Source organism: Remersonia thermophila, chromosome 4 (assembly GCF_042764415.1).
Source record: "Remersonia thermophila strain ATCC 22073 chromosome 4, whole genome shotgun sequence".
NCBI lineage: Eukaryota > Fungi > Ascomycota > Sordariomycetes > Sordariales > Chaetomiaceae > Remersonia > Remersonia thermophila.
This window is the reverse complement of record NC_092220.1, coordinates 1,927,801-1,953,633: the sequence shown is the minus strand read 5'-3', so window position 1 is coordinate 1,953,633 and position 25,833 is coordinate 1,927,801. Positions and strand designations below refer to the sequence as shown.

The 25,833-nt window shown below is 59.0% G+C and overlaps 4 protein-coding genes across 4 annotated transcripts; 2 read left to right on the top strand and 2 right to left on the bottom strand.

The window, feature by feature from the left end:
• Positions 1–349: 349 nt before the first annotated feature.
• On the bottom strand, positions 350–1,042 carry VTJ83DRAFT_4691 (uncharacterized protein; the record flags this gene model as incomplete). Its single annotated transcript, XM_071011208.1, has 5 exons — positions 350–391; positions 513–565; positions 632–698; positions 913–935; positions 1,021–1,042. The coding sequence occupies 5 exons, from the start codon at positions 1,040–1,042 to the stop codon at positions 350–352; spliced, it is 207 nt and encodes a 68-aa protein (XP_070866141.1).
• A 720-nt stretch (positions 1,043–1,762) lies between these two features.
• On the top strand, positions 1,763–4,886 carry VTJ83DRAFT_4690 (uncharacterized protein; the record flags this gene model as incomplete). The annotated part of the gene is made up of 7 exons (XM_071011207.1): positions 1,763–1,838; positions 1,902–2,298; positions 2,347–2,472; positions 2,543–2,793; positions 2,856–3,730; positions 3,797–4,162; positions 4,650–4,886. 7 exons carry the CDS (start codon positions 1,763–1,765, stop codon positions 4,884–4,886), a joined length of 2,328 nt encoding a protein of 775 aa, XP_070866140.1.
• Positions 4,887–13,923: 9,037 nt separating this feature from the next.
• Positions 13,924–15,789, top strand: VTJ83DRAFT_4689 (uncharacterized protein; the record flags this gene model as incomplete). Its single annotated transcript, XM_071011205.1, has 2 exons — positions 13,924–14,617; positions 14,702–15,789. The coding sequence occupies 2 exons, from the start codon at positions 13,924–13,926 to the stop codon at positions 15,787–15,789; spliced, it is 1,782 nt and encodes a 593-aa protein (XP_070866139.1).
• Positions 15,790–22,787: 6,998 nt separating this feature from the next.
• VTJ83DRAFT_4688 (uncharacterized protein) lies at positions 22,788–25,175 on the bottom strand (the record flags this gene model as incomplete). Its single annotated transcript, XM_071011204.1, has 1 exon — positions 22,788–25,175. The coding sequence occupies one exon, from the start codon at positions 25,173–25,175 to the stop codon at positions 22,788–22,790; it is 2,388 nt and encodes a 795-aa protein (XP_070866138.1).
• Between the last annotated feature and the right edge of the window lie 658 nt (positions 25,176–25,833).

Sequence of the window (25,833 nt, the reverse complement as noted above, 5' to 3'; positions counted from 1 at the left end):
AGCCCTTCAACGGCTCATGCTGATGGTACAAAAGCCAAGGGTAGACTTGAGCACCAACATCACCCGACGGCTCGGGCGTCATCTGCCGTTGGCCAACACCAGACGTCCTACCCAAGGGCAAATCCAGAGTACATGAACACCACGGCATGTCTTGGGCGCAGATTCACTGCCCACACCACAAAATAGGAATGCGGCCGGAGGGAAGAAGCAGAAGTGCAAAGACGCCAACTCAATTTCTCGATGCTCCTGGCTGACCAAAGCGTAGGCGTAGCAAAGGAACCTCGAACAGCACCTTCCCGCATCCCGCTCCTCATCTCCTGGATGCCTGCCCGTCTTCCTTGGTCCGAGATTACTTCTTGCCGGACTTCTTGATGCCCTGCTGGCCGGTGTTCTGCGCAGGGGGGGGGGTAAGGTCGAGCGTGGTTAGCTACGGTTCGTTTGTTCGTCCGTCTGTCCGTCGGTCCGTCGCCCCTCCTCCTTCTTCGTCGTGCGATGATGGAAAGAAGACTCACCAGAGGGCCACGACCGGCGGCCTTGGCGGCGAGTTCGGCCTTGGCCTTCTCGTCTGCGTGGAGGGGTCGTGTTAACGTACACTTGGGATACGAACCGCGAGGGGGGAGGAGGGGCTTACAGGCGCGCTTCTTCTCCAGGAAGGCCTTGTCATCCTCGTCGAGCTCCTTGTTGGTTTTCTTGGGGGCCTGTTGCGACACGGCGATGCAGAGAGCGGGGGGTTAGTCAGGGTTTCGCTGGTAGGTCGCCTGGCTTGGCGATTTGGCGTTCTTCAACGAGGTAGCAGCAGTTGTGGTGGTGGTGGTGGTGGTGGTAGCAGTAGTAGCAGTAGTAGTAGCAACAGCAGCAGTGTAGTGGTGGTGAAGATCATCATGGTGGTGGTGGTGGGTTCGAGTTGCGCACCTTGAGGGGCTTAGCCTTGCCGCCTGGTATCGAGTGTTAGTCAAGTCAGTCGCCAGGTTGAGAAGGCAAAACGAGGGACGGAGAAAATGGCGAAAAAAAAGGACGAACCTTCTCTGCTCTGGCCACCCATTTTGCTGGTTTCTCGAGAAATAAAAACAGCGACTGCAAACTGAACAAAGAAAACAAGCGGCGATGCTGCAAACTCCTTCACAGAGGATGTCAGAGAGAGAGTTGGCAGGAAATGTCCCGCTCGGGGTGGCGGCTCGCTCAAATTGCCAGTAAGATTCGGCCAGACCGCCCTGGGGGTGGGCGGTGGGTCGGCTAAACTGCGGCAATGGGATTCCAAACAAAATGCCTGCCGCTCTTGGACTTGACGTTCGCCCTTCACGGACCCACGCTAGGTAGTAAACGAGTTAACCGTGATCCCTGCTCGTCCGATGCATCGGATCCCGTCCTCAACCCATCCACCCGTCAACCATCGTCAGCTCGAGTCCTCCCACCAACCTTCAAACGCTGGGGCATCGAGCTTCACCCACCTGCATCTAGCAATCTTCGTCATCATCATTCCCATCATCGCCATCATCGCCAACCCGAGCCGCTGCCCCTCCCTTTCCTTTTATCATCGCAGTCACAGACCTGCGAGCCTCCACACATCGGGTTCGGCCCTAGCATTGTGACTTGGGTTTCGCCCCGCAGTCCTGCTGACCAAGAGCTGCGCCCATAGAGGAAGAAAAAAAAAAAAGAGAGACGAGACCAGGAAGCGCACATCCCGCGGCCTTGTTCGGCAGCCGGCATAGATAGCCACGGACCAAGCAGGCCGTTGCGCGGGTGACACTTGGCGGTCGGTACAATGGCGTCCTCAGCTTTCAGCTCGGATGAGGGGGAAATCGTAGAGGCAACTCCCCTGCCTCGCTCTGAACAAAACGGTGATGTTGACCGAACCGGCAGACATCGAGGCAGAGACCCAGAATGGCCCCCCAGGTCCTCAGCCGACCCGTCGTCCTCGCGCCGGAGCCGGACCCGGAGCCGCAGCCGCTCCCCTCGTGGCTTCAAGCGGGCTCGCGACGACACCCGTGACCGCCGCGGTTCCCGCCAGCTCCGAGTCCACTACGAGGAGGCTCCTCGTCGCCGTCCCTACCGCGACCTAGACCGCCCTCCTTCTCGCGGCTCCGACCGCTACGACGACCGTTCTTATGGCCGCTACGCCAGCCGCGAGCCCGCCTCGCCCCGCCACCCACGCGACCGCGACCGCGATCGCGACCATGACCGCAGAGATGACGGCTACCCGTATAAGCGCCACCGGACCCGCAGTCGGTCGCCCGGTCACGGCGGCGCGGGTCGTGGCCGGGGGAGGAGGCCTGGCGACCGCCCCGGGGAGGATCACAGGTCAGGCGAAAGGGACCGGAATGCTGCTCAGGCTGACAGACGCCCAAGGGATCCGTCCCCGGCCAGGCGGGCGAACTTGCCCGAGCATCGCCGCGAGGTCAAGCAGGACGGCAAGCCTGATCAAGGTGCCACGGTGGAACGGGGCATCCACGATCTTGCCATCTCTCAGACCAGGTAAGATGTGACGCTTGGCTCCCAAACCCGCTGTTCTTTGTTTTGCGCAGGCTGCTAACCTGTATCGCAGCGCACCTGCCCAAGAACCCGAGCCTGATATGGACTGGGATCCTGAGTCAACCATGGACGAAGAAGCTCGCGAACAGGCCGAAATCGAGCGTCGTCGGAAGGCGAGAGAAGCCGCCTTGAAGCGCAGCGCTGGTGCCGCGGCTCCTACGATTCAGGCGTTGCAGTCTGGTGATAGGCCTGCGTCCACCCCGGGCTCAACTCGCCTCAGCACGCCTGCGCTTCAGCCAATGGAGGGTGTCACGCCGACTTCCAGTAAGACCGCAGCCCTTGCTCCCTCCCCCTCAACGCGCAAACCTGCTTGCTAACTCCATCAGACGGTCCCTCGTCGCCTCCCCTATCCCCCAGCAAGGTCCAAGCCGATCTATCCCCCGGGGCGTTCAACTTCGCTGACGACCAATCTCTCATCAATGCTCATAGCAGGGCCGATGAGGATGGCCCGTCGGCCGCGGACTACGATCCCACGGCCGACATGAAGGAAGATGAGCGCCGGGATGAGATGCGCCATGGCAACGTTGGCCTCCACGGCGAGCCGCGCCGCCCTTCCAAGGATGATGAGGCGCCAGCCCCCGTAGAGGAGGACGAGGCCGTGAAGAAGAAGAAGGAGGAGGAGGAAGATGACGACGAGTTTGACATGTTCGCCGAGGATTTCGTTGACAAGTTTGCCCCGAAGGCCGCACCCAAGCCCGCCGAGCAGCAGGCATCTCAAGCCGGCGGCGCCATTCTCGACGGGACGGACAAGGAGGGCTACTACAAGATCCGGCCCGGTGAGCTGCTCGACGGTCGGTATCAGGTGTCGACGGGCCTGGGCCGCGGCATGTTCGCAGGAGTTGCCCGTGCGGTCGACATCACCACCAACAGGGTGGTGGCGATCAAGATCATGCGCAACAACGACGCGCTCAAGAAGGGCGGCTTCACCGAGATCGCCATTCTCGAGAAGCTCAACGCCGCCGATCCCGAGGACAAGAAGCACATTGTGCGGTTCGAGCGGTCCTTCGAGTATAAGGCCCACCTCTGCATGGTGTTTGAGAATCTGAGCATGAACCTCCGCGAGGTGCTCAAGAAGTTTGGCAACAACATTGGCATCAACCTCAACGCGACCCGCGCGTATGCGTACCAGATCTTCCTGGCTTTGGGCCATATGCGCAAGTGCAGCATCATCCACGCCGACCTAAAGCCTGACAATATCCTGGTACGTTCAGAGAAGATGTTCCTGCCGCTCCTCATGAATCGACCGAGAGCTAACGCTTGCCTCCAGGTCAACGAAGCACGCAACGTGCTCAAGATTTGCGACCTGGGCACGGCCATCGACAGGTCCGACGCGGCCACGACAACCAACGAGCCCATGCCGTACCTTGTCAGCCGTTTCTACCGCGCCCCCGAGATCATCCTTGGCGTGCCCTTTGACTATGCCGTCGACATGTGGTCCATCGGTTGCACCCTGTACGAGCTGTACACGGGCAAGATTCTCTTTACCGGCGAAAACAACAACCAGATGCTCAAGAACATCATGGAGATTCGCGGCAAGCTGAGCGCCAAGTTGTACCGCCGCGGCGACCTTGCGCAGAATCACTTTGACGAGCTGGGTAACTTCATCAGCGTGGAGCGGGATAAGCTTGGAAAGGTACGTACGTTTTGGACTGTCGTTTTTGAGTATCACGATCCCATTTCGCCCTGGCCACGCTACAGCGCGAGGCGTCTTGATTTCTTTGTGCGCGTTTTGTCGAGTATCGCTTCCTTGAGCTATCGAGCCCCCAAACCGGCGCCGTGCTTTGCTCTTGCGACCCCGCCCTCTTCCCGAGGTTGCGCGCGCTTCCTAGCCGCCGCGGATTGCCTGCATGTCAAGGGCCTGCCTCCGTGATGCATCATGGTGGCTCGGGTGGGTCGGTCGATCTTCATCCGAAGCCGAAGCAGAAGCAAGCAGGCGGCTGCCGCGGGCGGCACAACGCCGGCGTTTCTGCAGTGCTGCCCCCCTCCCAGTTCATGCCGTCCCGGCAAACATTGCTTCCCGCCCTCTGCTTCCTACATACAATGCATCCACCGCCGCCGCCGCCGCCGCTGCCGCCTCCCCAGTGCGAAACGCATGTAACTGACTAAGTTTGGGATGCTAGACCACGGTCCGAACCCTCGCAAGCATCAAGCCGACGCGTGACCTGCGCGCACGCCTCCTGGCCGCGTCGGCGGGCATGACAGACGCCGAGAGCCGCGAGCTCAATCACTTTATCGACCTGCTGGAGCGATGCCTGACGCTGAATCCGGATAAGCGGATCACGCCGGCCGAGGCGCTGAAACACCCGTTCTTTACGCACCGGGTGCAGGCAGGGCATGGACATGGAGCGGGTCGGTAGAAGTGGATGGATAGGGCAGGGCGGTGTCGGAGATTGGAGAGACTGTCTGTCAGCTGGTTGGGGGGAGGTTGTTGCATTAAGAGTGTCTGGTGTCTGATTCTGCTGCTGAGGCAGCATAGGAACCTTGTGGGAGTTTCTTGTCGGGGGGAGAGGAAAGAGAGTCTGAGCGGATCATGGAAACGCATGAGAAGGCCAGAACCTGCCTATGCATCAAAGAGTTGCACGGCTATGCGATGTGTGCTCTAGAGGTTCTATTACCGTCAAGTCGAGAAGAAACCCAAAGAGAGAGGTAGGGAAGATGTCGGTGAGAAGAAGGCGTCGATGACTGGAGACCCTTGGTTGCATGTGAAACCGTCCGAATGCTTTGCCTGGAGCTCGGCCAGGATACCGTACTTGAGGTACATAATACAGACACAGCACTGAAACCATCACCATCGAAGAGCAGAACGACTGGACGGGACTATGGCTTGACGCAGCGTAGAAGGTGGATAGGCTCGGTGTCACAAAGGCATCTATCCCACCTGGGCACCTTGGCTTGACATTTGAGGTGTTCCGGCGCTTTGCCCGGGCCGCCCGCCGGAGCTGGCGCGGAGCAGGCTGCCCCGGGTTTCCGGATGTCGGGGCGCTTAGCAGCTGGGTTGACGGTCTCTTGGTGCTGGCGTCTATGTGTGCTCGTGTGGAGGAAGAATATCGGGCGACCAGTTTGTGGGATTGCTTGCCCGGCTATTGAGCGGCTTCGATGGGAGGTTGGGGAGTCATCTCAGAGTGCCTTGTGGGCATTCATTGTCCCGCCGAGCTGCCCAAGTCATAGCAGGATGCGGATGGCATCCTGCTTTGGATCCATTTCTGAGCAGCCAATGAAGCACAACGGTGCATATATAGAAATACTGGAGTGGTTCAAGCACCCTACTGCACGGCAGCGGCGTCGTGTGCCCGCTGCATCGGAATTGAACGTGGACGCTCAGCACGTGTGACACGACAACGTATCAGATCGGACCGCCTCCTCCCTACAGGATGGCCGACGGCGCTGCGTCCGCATCATGTAGGGCCCTTGTGGCCGACGAGGAACAGAGAGGGATGAGGGATCTTCACGATGGCTGAGCCACCCACCCTCTCACCGCGCAGCAGGCCGTCGCCTCGCTGCCCTACGCCGCACAGAGCGGGGAGCGAACATACCCTCGTACACCCCTCCCTTCTTCTAGGTAGGCTTCCCAGCCACTGCACTCTCCCGCGCGTTCCTTCTTTATGTCGGAGGTCGGAGGTGCGGCTGACCCTTTTCTTAGCTGATCCTTCCGTTCCCCAGGCCTGCTGAATGGGTGGCCTGCCGGCTGGCCGTCCGACAGCGAGCGAGGCTTCGAGGGGAGTCGGGCCAGGGATCAAGCGCCATGGCCGGTCGGCCGGGGTGTTTTGGCTCGGTCATTTTTTTGGAAATTCTTCCGTTCCCTGGCCGGCGTTGCGAGGATCGGAGGGCTTGAGCGTGTTCATGGGCTCGGTCTGATGTACCTGAGGATGGATCCAGCATCGTTGAATGCCCCTCTCTATTTTAAGAACACTCGGCGCATGTACTACCTTGTGATCCTCACATCTTCCTGACGCCTTACAGAACAGGTTTACGTGGACTTGCGCCTTGCTTTGGTAGGTACGGCAGTAGGGTGAGCCAACCAGCCTTTGCGTTATTGCCTAGATGGAGAAGAAAGAGGGAAGGGGATGGGTGCACAGGGGACAAATTGGGCTCGCGCTGTCATTGAGGAACCGGAGGAACCGGGAAAGCTGGGGCATGGCACGACGCGGCGCAGAGCGGCACGGCATGAAACCTGGTATCCTTCCATCCCCGTTCAGTTTACACGGTAGAGATGGAAGGAGTTTGACATGTCATTGATGATGTACACTCAATAACCCTTGGAGGTTGAGAAATCCTGCCCGTTGTTGCATCGAATGGAGTTGATCAAGGTGGGTGTTTCTCATGACAAACGTGTAGACCGGCAGAAGGGTAGAACCAAGTCAACCGGGATGAATGAAAAGCCCAAAGTGTTTTGTGGAGGCGGACATGGGGAGCTTGACTCTACGGTGAAGTAACCTGCTGTACACGAGTCAGAGAAACGCCGCGGGATCAGACGGCTTTGGACCGAGGGTGGGCGTGACAAGACGTTGCTCACCCGGGCCGAAAGTGGGTCTTTGTCCCCCCCGAGTCCCGGCCCCGGGATTTCGGAGGTCAGCCCCCCCCTCCCTCCCTCCCCGAAAAGATGCCGCTTCCCCGCAAGACTCGGGCGGTCGAGATCGGAAGATACGGGAGCTCATAGGATTCAAGGCCGGCGTGATTCCGCGAAAAGATAACGCCAACTTCCTACACACCTGTTACAAGACCGACCGGGTCAATGTGTCAAGCAAAGTCGATCCCCCCCCGATCCCCACTCAGGGTGATCCGACATGTCCCTTGATGAAACACAGCCGGCGCCAGACGATATGCCATGGCCCTGGCTGCCCCCCCCCCCCCCCCCCAGATTCTTCAAGTGAACGCATGTTGGCTTGGCATGCACTTTGTTTTGCCATGGGGTTTCGAAGCAGTCTGGTTTTGGGTTTCGTCATGCCGATATGCCCTGGGATGGCCACCACGCCAACTATGTATTGTATGTACGCAGTGGCGCGATGGGCCAAGGAAGAAAAGAAAACTGGTTATTATGATCGACATTCCCTCCCGAGAAATGCGTGCCGAATGCGTGCACAGCCCCGTGGGGTGGTGACACATCGGCCCAAGATTACGCAGCCCGTAATGAGCGGAACTAGAAGAAGCCCATCTACTGAGTAGGCCGCGTAACTTCCTGACGGGTGCATGTTGCGATGTTTATTCATGGGGCAAGCCCTGCGTCACAGTTCTCGCCATCTCAAACTCTTTATGCACGCCTTCCAACAATCTGCTGGCAACCCTTGCCGAGGCGCCGGACAGGATGGTTCGTGATGGCAGCAGAGTGTTTGCTCCAAGCCTGCTTGACGAGGGTGATCTGCATCTCGTTCGATGATCATGTCGAAACTGTGCCGCCCTGATTTCCGCGCGGCAACCGGCGTGCTTGTATGGACATGGCATGCGGATAGGCACGGAGGTTGGTGTATGTACTGTGTATGTAGCATCAAGGCTCGGGACCTGCAGATACCCCGGAAACATCACGACCCAGACGGCGCGTGCTAAGGGTACCGGAAACCCATGACGACGATTCAGGTCCAGCGCTGGACTTGTTGCATGCGTCGAAGACGGAACAAGCGTACCGTGCACTGCGCAGCTACCGTGTACCGTGTATCGTTGTGCTTCTCCTGTACCGCACATAGCCGCGGCGGCACAGCGGCGTCACCAGCGTGGTATTATTGCCCGCATCCTTCCACAGGCACGGATCAGGACCAGGCCGAACGCATCACCAACGCCGCTCTGATCATTGCTTGCCTTGTGACCAGAGATCCACCCGACCTACACGGTATGCAGGCAAGAATAGGGAGCCAATTCCCGCCGACATGGCCGCGGTGGCAGGCAACCCGCCCTAACGGTTCGAGGCGCAAAACAAGGTTTCTTTTTTTCTCTTCCGTCTTCTTTTTCAGATACTACTGTGACGGAGAAAGCAGTGATTCGTGTGATATCGAATGTGATCGGCATTCGGAAAGGTGCATCGCCGCACATCGCTAGCTAGTTCCGTTGGGTCACCTGCCCTTCCTTCTTCTCGAAGGCTTCCCTCTGCCACAGCCCAGGAGGCGAAGCCGTGAACCGTGACTGTGACTGGCTTGTTTTGACCCGGTGCCGGAGCGGTGATGCCGACATCCGAGGAATGGAAGGACAGCTGATTGCGTTGATTTTTTTTTTCTTCCGGCCGCGTGCCATAACATGGTCTGGAACGCGTGTGCTGTGGCTTTGTCTCCCCACGTTCACATTACCGCCCGCTGATGATGCAACGTCCCCAGGTCGCGCCCGGTCTTTCCGATCATGAGATAACTAACAAACGGGCGCAAGAATGCCTGGCCCAGGCTGCAGGAATCCGAAGAGAGGGGGGGGGGGGGGGGGGGGGTGGAGGGCCAGAAGGACGGGGCACCCGATTGCTTGCGTCTCGGGGTCTCCTTATTCGCGAGCGTTGACAGGAACGTTGGGTTAGCCGCAGGGCAGGCCGCAAGAATGGGTTGCATCGACTGCCGCTCTGTCTGGAGACCCCGGACCGTTGGCATCACGAAGGAATCGTCAAATGAATCATCATCCATGGGGGGTGATGGAGGCAACTTTGGCCACAACGTTAACTAGTTCACATACACAGAAAGAAACAACCTCAGGAAGGTGGCACAGTCCTGATGGGATTTTAGCGACATTACGTGGTGTTATCAGAAGAGAATATTCCGACTTCGTACACAAGAGAAGGCCGGGACGATGAGACGGTCCGACACGGCTGGAACCTGGGAATGGGTTGAATGAAAGCGCTCGCCACAGCACCATCCATCCAGTTCACCATCACCATCCGCACTTCGCAGGAGAAGCGAAGGGGGGGGCCTTCTTGATTTCGAGATGCAGGAGATGCGGGTGGAGAGGGACCGTGTTCCATGGGTTTCCTCTCCCCTTGCCCCCCTGGTGGCTCGCTCCTGTTTTCCATCGCATCTCATGTTTTCTGTCGTATCTTCCACAGTGCAACCTCCCATCGGCAAACGTGAGCTAACACAGTACGTAACAGCAACAGTTTCGCGTGGAGATTGCGCAGCGAAATGGCATCCCAATGGATCGATTTCTTGGATTTGACGAGCGACCCTCTCAACGGACGGCAAGGATCCTGGGTGACACTTGGCGCGCAGCCCAGCCCCCAGACGAGGAGAAAAAGCCCGGGCCCCACCTTATGGGTGCCCCGTGCTCCACAAACGCCATCCACGCCATCCACGCCATCCACACCATCCACACACATGCACACACCAGGCACACCAGGCACGGAGCAGCCCCACCCCATCTCGGCCAGACACGGGCGCTATCGTCGAATCGGGCGTGGTGAGGCGTCGGCCCATGCATGACAACATGGGGCCATGCTGCACAATCGTTTCCCTTCTGGGCGGCCTGCAATCTGCACCATTGGGGTTTGGGAGCTTGTTGATTGGAATCCTGGGGCTCCCGACTGCATTTCCATTTCGCATCTTCTGCTTTGTCAGGTTCCATTTTCCGTTTCCACGAGACCCAAACACGGCAGCTCCAACAAGCCAATCACCACCAAGCCGGGGCCTTGTCGTCAAGCCACCCTGGGCCTCTTTCCAGGCTTCGCTTGGACCGGGCTTGTGCAAGCCGCAAGGAACGCAATCACACCGTCATTTCGTGCGGATGGGATTCATCTCGGGCATGGGAACACGATGAATGAACCATGATGGCCGTCCATGACGTGGAAGCTTGATGCTAACTCCCGCGAACTGGTCCGGGCTCCTGGATCCTCTGGAGCCGCTCCACCGCTTGGGCCTCGCTCCGGCTCGAGCGCACGCACAGCCCAGCCCAGCCCAGCCCAGCCGGTCCATGCAGGCGCCAGCGCCCTGCGGTCCCACGCCGGTGGTCTGCCGAGCCGTTCTCTCCCGCTGTTCCCGTCCGCCGGCTTGGGGACAGGTTAGCACGGACAATCCTCAGGGGACCCCCTAGGTTGAATGCTGTCTGGCGTAGGGATCTTCACTGGTGGATGGTTCGAGACACCTGCGCCTGGTGTCTGCCACAGCACATACGTGTACACGGTAACTAGTTATTCACGCCGTCGCACACCCCAAGCTGGCGAGGACCCTCTGTGCCTCGTTTCCACAAGGAGAACCATCTCGATCTCGCCGCCGCCGCCCGTAGCGTACACCCGCCGAACTGCTGATTTGAGCAGCTCTAGCCAGATCTGCCTTGAGACGCGACATGTTCCTGCGGTTCCGGACGCTTGCCATCAAACCAAGACGGTGGCCATGTCGCCATCGGCATCGGTTCTGGGCCCAGGCCAGCAACAAGACAGGGCCCGGCTTGTCGTGGTGGTTCGCAAGCGATGCGATCCACACCCTTCTTTCCCAGCGTACTATGTACGCAGTATGTACAAGTACTGTGTAACGTGAGTTGCACACGCACATTGACAAGTCATGCGTTGCTTGGAAAGAAACAAAACATCTCTCAAACTTGTCCCCGTCGTCGACGGCCAATCAATGCATCGGCGCCTGACATTCTCGGGGAGTTCTTCGTAAACGGAAAAAAAAGTCTAGGATCAAAAAACAAAGACGAAACAGCAAAGCTCGGAAGATCCACATGCCAGGGATGCTTCCGAGTCTCAAGAGGTGGACGATCCATGGCGACACTGGCGCCACGGGCTAATACGATCTCGCGACAGATCTCAAGCCACCGACCGGCGTTTGGCACGACTCTATGTACTACTGCGTATAGTACTAGTACACAGTACAGTAGTCCCGGATCTTGGGCGTCCGCACAAGGAAAAGTCCCGACAAGCGTCATTCGTTGACTTGTCGATGTCGGGTCTATGGACATGCTAACGAGCCAGGCGTCAGAGCGATATTGCCCGTGCGCCAACGCTTGTTTGTCAGGAAATGAGGCCGTTCAGCAGCCGTTTGGTGCAGAGGAAGCGAAAATGAAGAGCGACCGAGGGAAGTGAAAGGACAAAAAGAAGCAAAAGAAGGCCGCCCATGTATCAAAGCCTCTTCCGGATGAATGCATCACACGGGATTCCCCCCCAGACAGACCGACCGACCGGCCGGCCGGCCGAGGGCCTGCGCCCGTCGGCCTGCGCCCGTCAGCCTGCCCCGTTCGCCTTGGTCCGGCACAAGGTCACCTCGTCGGCCGGCTGGCTCGGCCTCCTTGGTGAGGTGAGCTCAAAGAGAACCAGGCTCCACGAAATGCTGGAGCTGGAGCTGCTGGAGCTGCTGCGGCTGCTCCGTCCAGCCGATGCCCCCGAAGAGGGCGGGTGCGGATGGCGCTGCAGCTGCTTGGACGCTCTCAGCCCAACTCCTCATCGTGAGACCAATACAAAACTCGCTCGCCCCCTCCTCCCTCCCGCGTCGGGCACTCGGTTCAGGCCTTGGAATCCAATGGATCCAGGTGGCTTGTGGGGCGAAGGGCGCCGGGCGTGAGTTCGTGCGCATGGTCGGATGAGCATGCCGAGGCGGCAGTAACACGGAGGATGGACAAGCCAGAAACACGCCGAGCAAACCTGCTTCGTTCGCTCTGCCTGGCTCTCTGGCTCCTGATCCGTCTAGACTTTACGAGCGGACGCATGTGTCAGCGCAGCGTTGCGCCGTGCTTCCTTGCTGTGATCCTCCTTTCCGGTCCCTGGGCTCATTTCCGTGCCGTGGTCTTGAAAGGCAAGAATAAATATAAGATAAAAATAAAAATAAAAAAAAAATAAAAAAGGAAGAAAACAACAAAAAAAGCCAAATGATCCACAGGATCCATCACGGGTCCAGGCAAGCCACCGCGGAAAACCAACAGGCCAAAAAAATCACCACCTCGAGTGAACGCGTGAACATTCGCACACCTACCCAGCAGACAAACATACTCCTTCCTACGCAGTCACTCACTATTACTGTGTAGTTTGCCTACACACACACCAGCACACACCACCCACCATGGGCACGACAACCTGACCATTTGTTTCTTCTGACGCTTTGCCTCATGCGAATTAGCGCCGCGTAACCCAACATTACTCGGTAAGGAAGACCCATGGGCGCATGAGTTGGCTCGTGTGTTCCAGCCACAAAGCCCCGTTACGTATCCTCGCCCCCCCGGCAAGGGTTCACAGCCTGCCGCCCGTCGCCCCCCCTTTGCCCAACACCAGCCCACGAATTGCGTGTCTGCCGCAGTTTGATTGGCCCCTGCCGCCCCCCCGGTCCGATGTCAGATGCACGCAGCAGGCCGGGCTTCCATCGCCCAGAAGGCGACAGGGGGGTGTGGTTGGAGGGGGGGAGGGGGGGGGGGCGACCCAGGATGAGTTGGAAGATTGAGGAAGGGAAACCTGGGCCTGCTGCAGCAGCGCTGGCGCATCCAGCAGCAGCAGTAGCAGCAGCAGCGGCAGTAGCACACTCACACACCCACCCACACCCACCGCTTGAGAAACGGGGCTGCCACTCAGATGCTGTCCCAGGCCATATCAACGTGATGCCGCCCTGTTCGCATTGTGTTTCTACATACTGCTCCTGCCGCACTCCTCCCACCTGCCACCGCCTCTTTCTCCCCCCCTCGACCCTCTTTTTTCCTTTACTTACCTAACTCACGGTCTGAATAAAACCTTCGGGGGTTCCCGTCGTTTTTTCCTCTCTTCTTCTCCGTTTCCTCTCCACCGTCCGGTCCTGGAGTTCGTTTTTTGTGCCGAGGGAGCCTGTTCCTCTCAAAACTCGCCACCGCACCCAACCCTCGCCCCTCTTCCTCTCTTCCCGCTCCCCTTACCCTTACCTACCCCCCCCCTCCCTCCTCCCCCCCACTACCGTCCGGGTTCCTCTGTGGAGGCCTGCTTGGTGGTACCAAACCAACCCTTGGCACCCAACAAATAACCGTCTCACCCTGCGCCGCCCCGGTCCTTTTACTTGCTCGCACCCACTCACCCAACCCCCCGGAGGACAGACACAGCCCGGGCCTCCAAGCCTGCTCTTGATCAACGCTCGACGACATATCACTCGCCCAATCCCCCCTCCCCCTTCCAACTGAAGACTTTCTTGCCAGGCCTTGAGGACATAGGAAAGCTTCTTCTTTGCCGTTCCCTGGACCGAGGCCTCACCTGGGGATCTTTTTTTTTTTTTTTCTCGAGGGACATCTGGCATTTCCCTTTTCCCGCTCTTGCCAAAGGAATTGGTCTCCGCTTCCGGGGTTTCCTTCCTGTCTCTCTCCCTCGGTTGGTTTTTGCTGGACTAGGAGCTTCTGCAGCATTTCCCCGGGGCCTGGACCGCTTAGCGACCCAAGACACTGGATCTGGATCCGGAGCGCCTCACCGCCCAACTCAGCAAATATCATCAACGTTCCCTCTTCAACTTCCCACCGGTGACCCAGTTCCCCCCCACCGGCCGACAGGAAGTCTAGATCATGCAGCATGTCGCAATGTTCGGTTTACCCACTCCGCCCGGGTCGCCGGCCTTGGGCCAGCCGTGCGCCGCCGTCCCGCAGCACCAGTTTGTCCCCTTCCACCCGCCTCCTCCGCGGTCCGTCACGCCCGTGCCGGCTCCCGAGGAGAGGATAGACCGGTTTGTCACCGGCACGCTCCGGCTCACGGGCATCGTGGGCACGGGCGCATACGGGGTGGTGTACTCGGCGGTGGATGTAAGGACCGGTGCGCGCTACGCCGTCAAGTGCCTGAGCAAGTACAATCCGGACGGCACGCCGCTGGACCGGCGGCAGGCGGCGTTCCAGACGCGCGAGATTCGGCTGCACCACCTGGCGTCGAGCCACCCCAACGTCGTGTCCATCATCAAGATTGTCGACTGCCCAGACTGCATCTACGTGGTCCTCGAGTACTGCCCGGAGGGTGACCTCTTTTACAACATCACGGAGCGCGGACAGTACGTCGGCAAGGACGACCTGGCCAAGAAGGCCTTCCTCCAGATCCTGGACGCCGTGGAGCATTGCCACCGCCTGGGGATCTTCCACAGGGACCTCAAGCCCGAGAACGTTCTCGTCTCAGACAACGGCGAGACGGTGAAGCTGGCCGATTTTGGCCTGGCCACGTCCTCGGATCGCTCCGAAGACTACGGCTGCGGTTCGACGTTTTACATGTCGCCTGGTAGGTCACCTCGTCTCGTCCGGGTCTTGGGCCCGGGCCGTTCACGTCTCGTTGCCGCACACGCGCTGACAAGAGCTCTTCCAGAATGCCTGGACCCTTCATCCAGCAGGCCGTTTTATTACTGCGCCCCCAATGACATTTGGAGCCTTGGAGTGATCCTGGTGAACCTCACGTGCGGGCGCAACCCCTGGAAGCAGGCCTCCCAAGAGGACTCGACCTACAGGGCCTTCACAAAGAACCGGAACTTCCTCAAGACCATCCTTCCGGTGTCGGACGAGCTCAACGACATCCTGGCCAGGATCTTCACAAGGAACCCGGATGAGAGGATCACGCTCCCGGAGCTGCGCGCCAAGATCCTCGCCTGCTCTAGGTTCACCGAGTCCTCCACCCCTGCACCACCCACTTCCGTGCCATCCACTGGCACCACCACCACCACCACCACCACTCCCACTTACGTTTCCGAGGAATCTCCCATGGTTGACGCCGATGAGGAAGAGTATGATTGCGAAGATGGCGCGCCCATCTCTCCCGTCTCATCGGACAACGCCTCTGTCGACGACGACGAGGTGGAGACTCCCATCTCCAGCGTCGAGGAAGACATGGAGTATGACGACGTTGACGCCGTCGACGAGGACTCGGAGGACTCGGAAGATGACGACAATGACAGCTGCCTGGACGGCATGCCCGGGGCTAAGACGCCCCCGCCCGAGACTCAGCTGCCTCCCTTCGGCGAGCCCGCCATCTACGAGACCGAAGATGCGCGCCTTGCTGCCTTTCAACAGCAGCAGCAGCAGCAGCAGCAGCAGCTGTTGCTTCAGCAGCACCAAGAGTTCCTGCAGCAGTGCCACGCGGCGGCCGCCATCGCGTCTCTCGCCCCGATGCAGCCCATGTCCGTCCCCGTTCCTGTCCAAGTCCCCGTCGCCATGCCCATCTCGGCTCCTACGCCGCAAAAATACCCGCTTCAGCAATACGTTTGGGATTTCTTCCGCGCTGGCCAGCCGATCCCGCAACCACAACAGCAGCAACAGCAGGTGCCGCTGCACCACCCGGCCCCGTACCACCCTCATCCCCACCAATTCCTCCACCAGCAGCAGTTCCAGCCCCAGCACCACCATCACTACCCTTACCACACCGCCTCGCCCCTCTTTGGTCACATGCAAGGCTGCTATTAAGCAATGGCGCTGCCTTTGCTTGGAGAGCGGGCCATTGTCCTGGCGGGTGTGGGTACGCGGGTAAGATGCGGCTGGCTGGACCGTCGATGCTGTGGATCAGCTGAACGGGGGTTGAGAAGGTCTCAGCGGCGCTGGCCTGGCTCAGCCAAGAGAGAAAGGGGTCGGATCCCTTCTCTCAATACACCTCACCGAGTCGCTCTCTTTCATTCGTTCTTTTCATTTTCTCACTCGAGTCATTCCCTTCCATCATCATCATCTCTCTTTTAACACACGAACAACGTTGATCATCACCATCGGCATCCCACCCACGGGTTGTCACTCCGTCTTCACCCTGTCGAGGGAGGGCCTACCGATCTGAAAAGGATCCTGTTCCTCGCCTCCGTCTGGGGAGAGATACACGAGTGGCTAAACCAAGCAGGGACATGGGCTTTCCAACCTCGCCGTTTCTCCTCACACTCTATCCAATACTGTATCTTTAATCACCGCTCACCTCTTTTCTCTCTACCTCTCTCACACATACACAAACAAACAATTACGTTATGACGGCGCTTGGGCATAGGGGCGGATGGAATTCTTCAACAGTGCATATCGGGCAGCGGCGTACAAGGGGCGCAAAAGATTTGGGAAGCAGAGGCCGTTTTTTTTTTCCCTATTCTCTTTTTTACGGGTTGCTATATTGGCTTGATGTAATACCCTTTATTTCTACAGCAGCTTGTTGGATCTTTGGGATTTTGGGTCAAGCACAGGGAAAGGGTCAAAGGGGCTCAAGGAAAGTCATGACATGAAACGTTTTTTGCGATCTTGGTCTTCGCTCTGGGGGAATACTCTTCGAAAACAGCACCACCGCTGTTTTTGGGGTGCGGGTGTCATCAGGACACCTAAAATACGTTCACATATCAATTAAGATATGAATCCAACCCGATGTTTTGGGTTGAAGCACTTTGGAGATTTCCTCTTGATGCTCTGAATGTGTGAAAAAAAGCCTTGTTTCGTGGTGTGCTCTCTTGCGAGCCCTCGAGCGGACAGCATGGCATCAGGTCCCCGATGACGACGCCCCCAACCGATGGCTGTCTCCAGACCTGTTTCCCCCTGTGTAACCCAGGCAAGGGCTGGACCTCCTTTCCCTGCTCACCTAACCTACCTCGGTAACCACACACAACGCCTGGGATCTTGGTGGTGGCGCATGATAGATAGTTAGTCCGAAGCACAAGGTTCCTATCTAACCCCGAGGGCTACACCATCATGAAGCTAGCCACCCCGCACCAACTTCCACCCCGCTCCAACTCCAAGGGCGCCGATCGCCGCTGCGCGTGGGCTGCGAGTCATTCTCGGCAAAACGAAAATACTAGTTAATACAAAAACCTGGAAGTCACGGGTCCTCTGCTCTCTGTCCGGGGTGGTCCGAGGGGAATGAAGCCATCATGGTGGGATGGAGGCGGTGGTGGGCCTGCCGACCCTCCCTCCCGTCCATCCCATGGAGGCCTTGGTTTGGAGGAGATTGCTGGATGGCTTGCTTTGCTTGCCTGCTTGCCTGCTTGCCTGTTTGGTTGGTTGGTTAGGTGGGTTGGGTGGGTGGTATGCATATCTTCGGCTGGTCGTTTGTGAGATTGCACCGGGACGGGCCAAGACTCCCGATTCCAGGAACTTGTTTGGTGAGCGTGTGGGCTCGATGGGTCGTTACTATAGGTGCTACACAGTACGCGGTAGATATCAGACCCGGGGCTGGGCCTTATCCTGTTGACTTACCCGCTGCCGCAGTAACCGCGGTAATTAAAGAGAAGGTAGCATGGACAGAGAGACAAGGTCTCGAAAGGTCCTTTTGAGCGGGTGGTGGTGGTGGTGGTGGTGGTGGTGGTGGTGGTGGCGGTGGTGTTGTGACTCCATGGAGCGACGGAGGGATCCAACATCAAAAAAACGTGCCCTCCGGCTCACCACCGACCTTACTGTAGTATGGTTTACGGTGTAAGCTGGCTGGGTTCCTGTAGACCTCGATCCTGCCTTGCCACGGTCATCGTCATCATCATCACCGTCCACCGTCACCGTCACCCTGCCATCGTGATCCGCAAGGCAGCCACTGGAAGGAAGCCGAAAGTCACGGGCTCATCCCCCTCGCATCTCAATTTCTGCAAAGCATGTCGTGCAGGACGAGGAGGGTAGCATCCGTCCGTACAATCGACTCGCCCTCGGGGGGGCAGGTCGGCCGCAAGGAGCGGCCTGAGCGAGCCAAGAATGGCTTGTCAGGTTCTCCTTCGCTTCGACAGCCCCGTTTCCTCTCACGGAAGCCGGGCGTTGGTCCGACACCACCGCCCTTCACCACTCACCATCCTCATCACCGTCATCATCATCATCACCACCACCACCACCACTCTTCACGCCTCCGTTCCCCTACTGGCTGGCTGGGCAAACACAAACAAGCATCCCCCATCCCCCATCATCCAAGACAACAAAACCACCTACCTAGCCAACCATAGGCCCATGCTCCAATGCGCCACGTCGCCCTACTTTTTTTTTTTACCCTGCATGCAAAGCTAGCCATGTAGCGGCGCCGAGGTTTGGTTCCGGCCGCGCCACCGATGGGAGGGATGCGGGCCTGGATGGCTGGGGATTGGGCAGAGGCTGCCCGCCTTGAGCCTTTTTTGCAGGCCTGCCTGCAGATTGGCTGCGACGCACCAGCACGGATTGAGCCAGACTACTTGCTGCTACTGTGTATGTACATACTTACACATCGAGCCAGGGGCCCTCGGGGAGATGGAGGGGAGGGCGTATGGAGATGGATGAAGGTAAGAGTGAGGGTGAGGGTGAGGGTGAGAGAAGTGAGGCTTGCACCATGCACAGAGAGGTGTGTGTGTGGGGAGGTCCTCTTCTCTCCATGGGGCATTTGTTCGCTTGCCGGCCGTTGACGGTTTGTGGTTTGTGTGGGTTGCAGCAGCAAGCAGCAGCAAGCATCAGCGAATGTGGCGTGTGTCACGTTGAGCGTGTTTGCCTTTTGTTTCCATCGCCTTCCCCTCTCCCCTTTGGGCTTTCTGCCTACCTGGGGAGACTGTATACTGTAGGTAATTAGGCACTGAAGCTATACTATACTATAGGTAACGTTTCGGAGCACGGAGTACCTGTTACGGAGCATAGATACCGTACCAGAGGAAAGGGGATTCCAGGCTTGTCCGTAACGGTCTTGCACCGTGCCTTAGCCTTCCCCAGCACAGTACGCAGCTTTCTAGTAGTACACAGCTTTCAGCTCCCTCCATCGCTTTCTCTCTCCTTCTCTCTCCCTGGCGTCCCTGCAGGTTTTGTCTTCCATTGCTGCGATGCCTGGACTTGAGCGTCGTCCCGATTAGGAAGGATATTCCATGACCCTCTCGATGAAGGTAAGGTATCAAGGTGGTGAATACAGAAACGAAGAAACGAATGAATGGATGGATCCCTTCTCTGTTTCCTGTTACTCGGCGGCCCGATTTCACCATCGAGCTCGACTCGCTACGCTTTGTCATCTGCATCTCAATCACCTTTTCGTCGCTTGCTTCGACTCAAATCTCTCTCACCAGAACATCGGACTAAGAAAGCCGCGCCGGGCCATCCCATACTCAGCACGCGCTCTTTCGGCCATCAGACCAGACCCCGAAGTTGACACAAAAAACCCCCCCCCCCCCCCCCCCCGAGGGGTTAGAACAAAGAGACGGCTGCTTTGTCATCTGCCCGTTGGCTCAGCCTCTTTGCCATCCGTCATCATCACGGGATCGGCAGATGACAGACAATGGAGACGGACAAAGGCGAGCGTTTCGTCATTCACTCATTCGTTCCCTCCCGGGCCCGGACTTCCCGTTCGCTTCTACCTGGTGGCTCCTGGGATGGTGACTTTGCAGGCCCAGGGTGAGTTGAAACAAACAGAGGATCGTAGATCAGATGGAGCACCGGAGCAAGATGGTTGTGTGACCAAGCAGCGACAAGGAAGCCGGCTGTTGGACTCGCCACCGATCGCCCCGTTTGCTTGTCTAGGAGGAGGCCTGACGAGGGAAAAACCACAAAGAACTGGAGCAGGCCTCCATCGTCCGGCAGTTCGCATACGCCACTTCGATGACGCAGCCCGATCGGGATTCAACTGCGGGGCCTTCTGGTCCATCTCAGCTATTACTGCGTACTAGGCGGGCTTGCCAACCGAAGGATCCATGGAGCCCGTCCGCTGCAAGTGCTCCAACGCTCCACCACCCTTCGGTTCCGTGAGGGTTCACAAAGCGGCTGCTACGTCAGCTCAGCCGATGAAATCAGCAAACGCCAGCCAGGGAACGTGTTTCAACGCCGCGGGCCCCCGATCTTCCCAACCATCTCCGTGGCCCGCCTTGTCCGCCGCTGCGCATCGGCCGTCCGGGAGGGGCCGGGGGGGGGGGGGGGGTCCGCTGGGTCCTCCGAACAAGTCGGCCCATCAACGGATCCGCCGCAATTCATTCCGTCCAGTCGCACGTCTCAAACGGCCTGGTGCAGCGCCGAGATTCATGCACCTGCTCCAGCGCGACCCGGGGCGTGTGTGTGTCCCCACGTCCGCCGTCGTCCCTAGGTTAAGCAAGAGGTTGCATTAGGTAAGTTAGCGTTGCTGTTGGGCTGCCACACGGCAGAACGACAGCAACGTAAACCGTTCGACCGCATCTGGCGGTGAAGGTTGCTTGAGGTTGTAGAAACCACTCGGATGAAAACACACACACACACACCCGAAGGGTTGAAGTTCAGCTCGGACGCCTCGAAGGGTCCGAGTACGGCTTCCGGTGCATCGAACGGCCAGGGAAAAGAAGGGCCATTCCATGTTTTCAACGGGAGCTGCAAGCCGGGTTGGCTATGATGGCGTGTTAGCGCCTCCTTCATGGTTCATCCTTCCTCTTGGCGGTTGAACCTCGGACGGTACATACACCTTATCACTCTCACCCACGACGCCCATGCACGCAAGCGCGCGCAGCCCGCTGAGCTCGACTGCCTGAGATGCAACGGTGGGGCATGCTACTCTCAAAGAGCTACCCCCTACCTTTACCTATCTTACTTAGCACATGGCAATCGATCCAAGCGGGGGCGCCTACGGTAGATCGAGCTGCGCACCACCATGTGGCCGCTGACTAGCAGCTCAACGTCTTGCGACTTGCTGCGCAGGCAGGTACACGAAGCACTTGCCCGCAAAGCGGTGTGCCCAGCCCCGCCGAAGTGTCCCGTCGGCAAGCATCCATGTATGTAGGGTGTAGTAGGTAAGGCACCTAGGTAGGGACACGTACGTGCCCGATCGCCAGCGCTCGATGGGGATGGAGGATCACCTCCCGGGTTCAAGCCCGGGAAGCCCGGGGCCGGCCGGCCCCACCGTACTCTCCTCCTCCTCCTCCTCCTGGGGAGTTTCCTCTCGGGCCCTGACCCTGACCCTGACCCTGATCGTGATCCTGATCCTGATCCTGGCCCTGGCCCTGGCGCATGGCCGGGACCCGGACCCGGACCCGGACATGGACCCGGACCCGAAACCCCGATCGCAACCCCGGGTTCACCGGAATTATTCCGGCGGCTAGTTCCAAGCAGCGACCGTTGCATATCGGTTTCGTTGGAGCGTCCGCCGGGGGGAGGACACAAGGCTTGCGAGTACCTACCCTACCCGCATGCCATCAAGCACTGTACAAGACCTTGAACCCAGGGCCCTTGATATCAGAGTGTCCACATTTGCACACATGGCTTGAGTGGTCGAACAGGGTTCCCACGCAAGATCGATGACCATACCGTAATATCCAAACCGAACCAGGCATACCAGGCATTTGCCGACCATGAAGGCAGACAGACACGTGGAGCGAACCACCAACCTGGCTATCTTGTTGCTGTGGGGTTTGCCGAACGTGTGGCCTCGTCCGTCTGTCGGTTTGCTGCCGGCCCCCGTCCTCTTGCGGCCTTGTCGTCGTCGTTGTCGTCGTCGTTGTTGTCGCCGAGCCATCTTAGCAACCAGGACAGGCAGGGGGAGCTCTTCCCTCTCCCAAACCTGGGTAGCCGGGATCCTACCAACCTGCCGAACAGGCCTTGTTGGGCCAGAGCTTTCTCTCTCTCTCTCTCCCTCCCTTTCCCATTTCCCTCCTCCTCTTGGTACCAAAGGCAACCGGCGGGAAAAAAAAAAGGGGGAGCGGAGAAACCAAGCGAGGAGGAACATGCCAACACAACGGGCGCTGTCGCTGGAGCATCTCGCCACGGTATCTCCTTCCTTGCCGTCGCGGAGAGGCCAGATCCAAGAGGCTTGGTGATGAACCTGTTGGTCGTCGAGGTAGTAGTGGTAGCAGTAGTAGTAGGTTTAAGGTCCATGCAAGACCTTGGGACGCCAGCGTCGCCACAATCATAGCGCGCACCGCATCCAGTGCTGTCGGATCATGTGCGTCAAGCACTCCCTGCAATTAGCCTAGGCTTGCCGAACCCGTTGCACACACACACACGCACATGGGCTACAGGTCGAAACCAGCTCTCGAGGATACAAAGTCACTGCTATGACACAACAACCCTACAGCCGTCGGCGAGGCGTCAAGAGAACAGGAGGAGCAGTAGGTGGCTGGCCAGCAATACACATTGATCTCGCTGCATCACCATCTGTATAACCGGCCCTCAGTATCAGGGACGCTTCGCCAAATCAATCAAGCCTTGTGTTGATAAACTCTTGACGACATGAACAAGAAAAGAAAAATAAGATACAAAGCATTTCCCGACAAAAACACGGAAGTAATAAAAGACGTAGGTAAGGTAGGCAAGAAAAATAAAAAAAAGGGGGGGGGGGTTGGTCCTCGCCACCACCGCAAACCAGATCAAGCTGGCGCCGTGAACCCTTCTCACTGCCTATCCATCGTCGTCATCATGATCAACCAACGCTCCACATCTATCTCTCTGCCCACCCACAGCGGGATGGATATATCTCACGGTCCTCTATTCCCTGTTTCCTACTTATCGCTCATCACCATCCCTCCGGGCGCTGAGCCCCCTTCCTTTCTACCTAACCACCGTCCTTACACTCAAGTGGACGGACCAATCGTCACGGTCCCGTCGCCAAGAATAGGCGGCCACCCCGGCACCACGACGCCGTGGGTCTGCAGGATGGTGACAATGTTCACCATCACAAGGAAAACGGGCGTGGGGATGGTCCCGCTGCCGTAGCTGCCGTACGCCTCCTCAAGGGTCTTGAGGGCGTCGAGCAGGGCCTCCGGGTCGGCGACAATGGACTGCCGCTTCATCTTGGTGCTGGGCACAATGGGACCGCCGGGAATGGGGGTTTCCGGGACGAGGGGCCCGCCAGAGACGGTAGGGTCCGGGATGAGGGGACCGCCAGGCACGGTAGGGTCCGGAACAATGGGACCGCCGGTCACGGTTGGGTCAGGGCTGAGCGTGGAGCTGCCGGTCTCGACAGCTTCCGAGGTGGAAGTGCTGGTTTCGACGGCCTCGGAGGTGGCAGTGCTGGTCTCCACAGGCTCAGGGGTGACAGTGATGGTCTCAACCGGCTCGGAGGTCTTCACAGGCTCGGAGGTCTCAACCGGCTCAGGGGTGACGGTGGTCTCAACCGGCTCGGAAGCGGTGGGAATGGCGGTCTCGATGGGGTCAGGGACGATAGGGCCGCCCGAGACGGTAGGCTGGGGAACAAGAGGGCCGCCCGAGACGGTAGGCTGGGGAACAAGAGGGCCGCCCGAGACGGTAGGCTGGGGAACAAGAGGGCCGCCCGAGACGGTAGGCTGGGGAACAAGAGGGCCGCCCGAGACGGTAGGCTGGGGAACAAGAGGGCCGCCCGAGACGGTAGGCTGGGGAACAAGAGGGCCGCCCGAGACGGTGGGCTGCGGAACGATGGGGCCGGCCGAAATGGTGGGGGCCGGAATGATGTCGGTCCAGCCGGGGATCGTCACGCCGCACATCTGGAGGGCCGCGACCATGACCTGCTGAATGAGGTAGATGTTGAGCGGGGTCTCGGCCGGGTTGGGGTAGGCGGTCAGGAGGACCGCCAGGGACGAGCGCAGGGCCAAGAGGTCGAGGGGATCGCAGTTGTCATCGCTGGTGAGCAGCTGGCGCTTGGGGTGGCGGGCCGCGTCGACCGTCAGGGAGGTGGACGGGGCATACTGGACGATGACATCCTTGAGTTGCTTCAGGACGAGCCAGTTGGTGAAGGAAGGCTGCGTCTTGGCGGCGGCCTCAGCCAGGACGAAGTAGGCCTCCTTCAGGGCCTCGACATCCACGTCGGCCTCGACATCGCGCTTCTCAAAGGTGGGCTCGAGGAAGGGAGGGCTGATGGGGCCGGTGATGGGCGGAAGGAAGCAGGGCGGCTGTTCCTTCAGGGGGACGTCGACCAGGCAGGGAGGCAACTCGGGTTGGCCGGGGATGATGATGCCGCCGCCGTTCGAGGGGTCACCGATGACAAATTGCCGCTTCTTGTTCTTGTTGGACGGCTTGATCTCGCCGGGGATGGGGAGAAGGATGCAGGGAGGCTGCTCCTTCAGCGGCACATCCACGAGGCAGACGGGGAACTCGCCCTGGCCGGGGATGAAGATGGTGGTCGGGTCACCGATAAGGATCTGCCTCTTGCTCTTGGTAGACGGTACGATCGGGCCCGTGATGGGAGGCAGCAGGCAGGGGAGTTGCGGCCTGAGGGGAACGTCCAGCAGGCAGACAGGCACCTCGCCGATGCCCGGGACCAAGACCGTAGTCGGCTCGCCGATAACCGCCTGGCGCTTGGTCTTGGTCGCGGGCTTGATCTCTCCGGGGATAGGGAGAAGGATGCAGGGAGGCTGCTCCTTCAACGGCACATCCACAAGGCAGACGGGGAACTCGCCCTGGCCGGGGATGAAGATAGTAGTCGGATCACCGATAAGGATCTGCCTCTTGCTCTTGGTGGAGGGCTTGATCTCCCCCGTGATAGGGGGCAGGAGGCAGGGGAGCTGCGGCCGAAGGGGGACGTCTAGCAGGCACACGGGCACCTCGCCGATGCCCGGGACCAAGACGGTGGTTGGCTCGCCGATGACGGCTTGCCTCTTGTTGGAAGGCTTAATCTCGCCAGGGATAGGAAGCAGGATGCATGGCGGTTGTTCCCGCAGCGGGACATCGACAAGGCAGACGGGGAACTCTCCTTGGCCGGGGATAATGATGGTGGTCGGGTCGCCGATGAGGATCTGCCTCTTGCTTTTGGTGGAAGGCTTGATCTCCCCCGTAATAGGGGGCAGAAGGCAGGGTGGTTGCTGCTTGATGGGCTTGCCGTTGAGGTCCACCAGGCATTTGGGAAGAGTCTCCTCGCCGCCGGGGACGAGAGTGGTCGAGCCATCCCCAAGCCAGATTTGCCGGCGGGTGACGGTCTTGGATGATGTGGGCAGCGCCTGGACGGCACTGATGCCGATCAGGGACAAAGCAAGAGCCGAGGCGACCATGGCTGGAGCGGAGGTGCGTCGGCTCCGGGGGGAGGGGGGAGGGGTGGGGAGGTTTCGCTTCGTCGTCGGCAGAGTCTGCGGCCACAAAGAGAAAGCAGGCACCGCGGCTCGACGACGGACCTTGCGAGCGTTGATATAGACGACACGTCTATAAGCGAGCCATCGATGTCGTGCTCACGATCGGTCTCCAGCGTGTCCATCGCCTACGACGGAGTATTTATAGAAGCTACCTATGATATATTGGAGCCGCCCCGCTTCCACGACAAGTCGAAGTGTGGTGCAGGTCGTCGCATGTCTGCGCGGCGATGTGCATTGTTTGGTGGCGACAATCTCGCTCAATATGAAATAGATGAAAGAGCCAGGGCACGACCCGGAGTTGGGATGGTCGCTGTATTTATCCGGGGCTCTTGGCCGAGCTTGTCTCAATGTCTAGCCAGTCTCGGGCCTGCCCAGAGGACGACGGTTGAGAGGCGACCCGGAGCTAAAACGTCGCACCGTTACAACGGTTTCCATATCCGCATCGCGAACCAGCCAGTTTTGGGAGTGTCGGCGGTCGACGACCGCAACGTACCGGCCATTCTCCTGTCGAGGTACCGGAGGTTGCGGGTCGTGCTATTTTTGGCCCGGCGTGGTGTTTTGCGGTCCCGGTCCGGGGGTT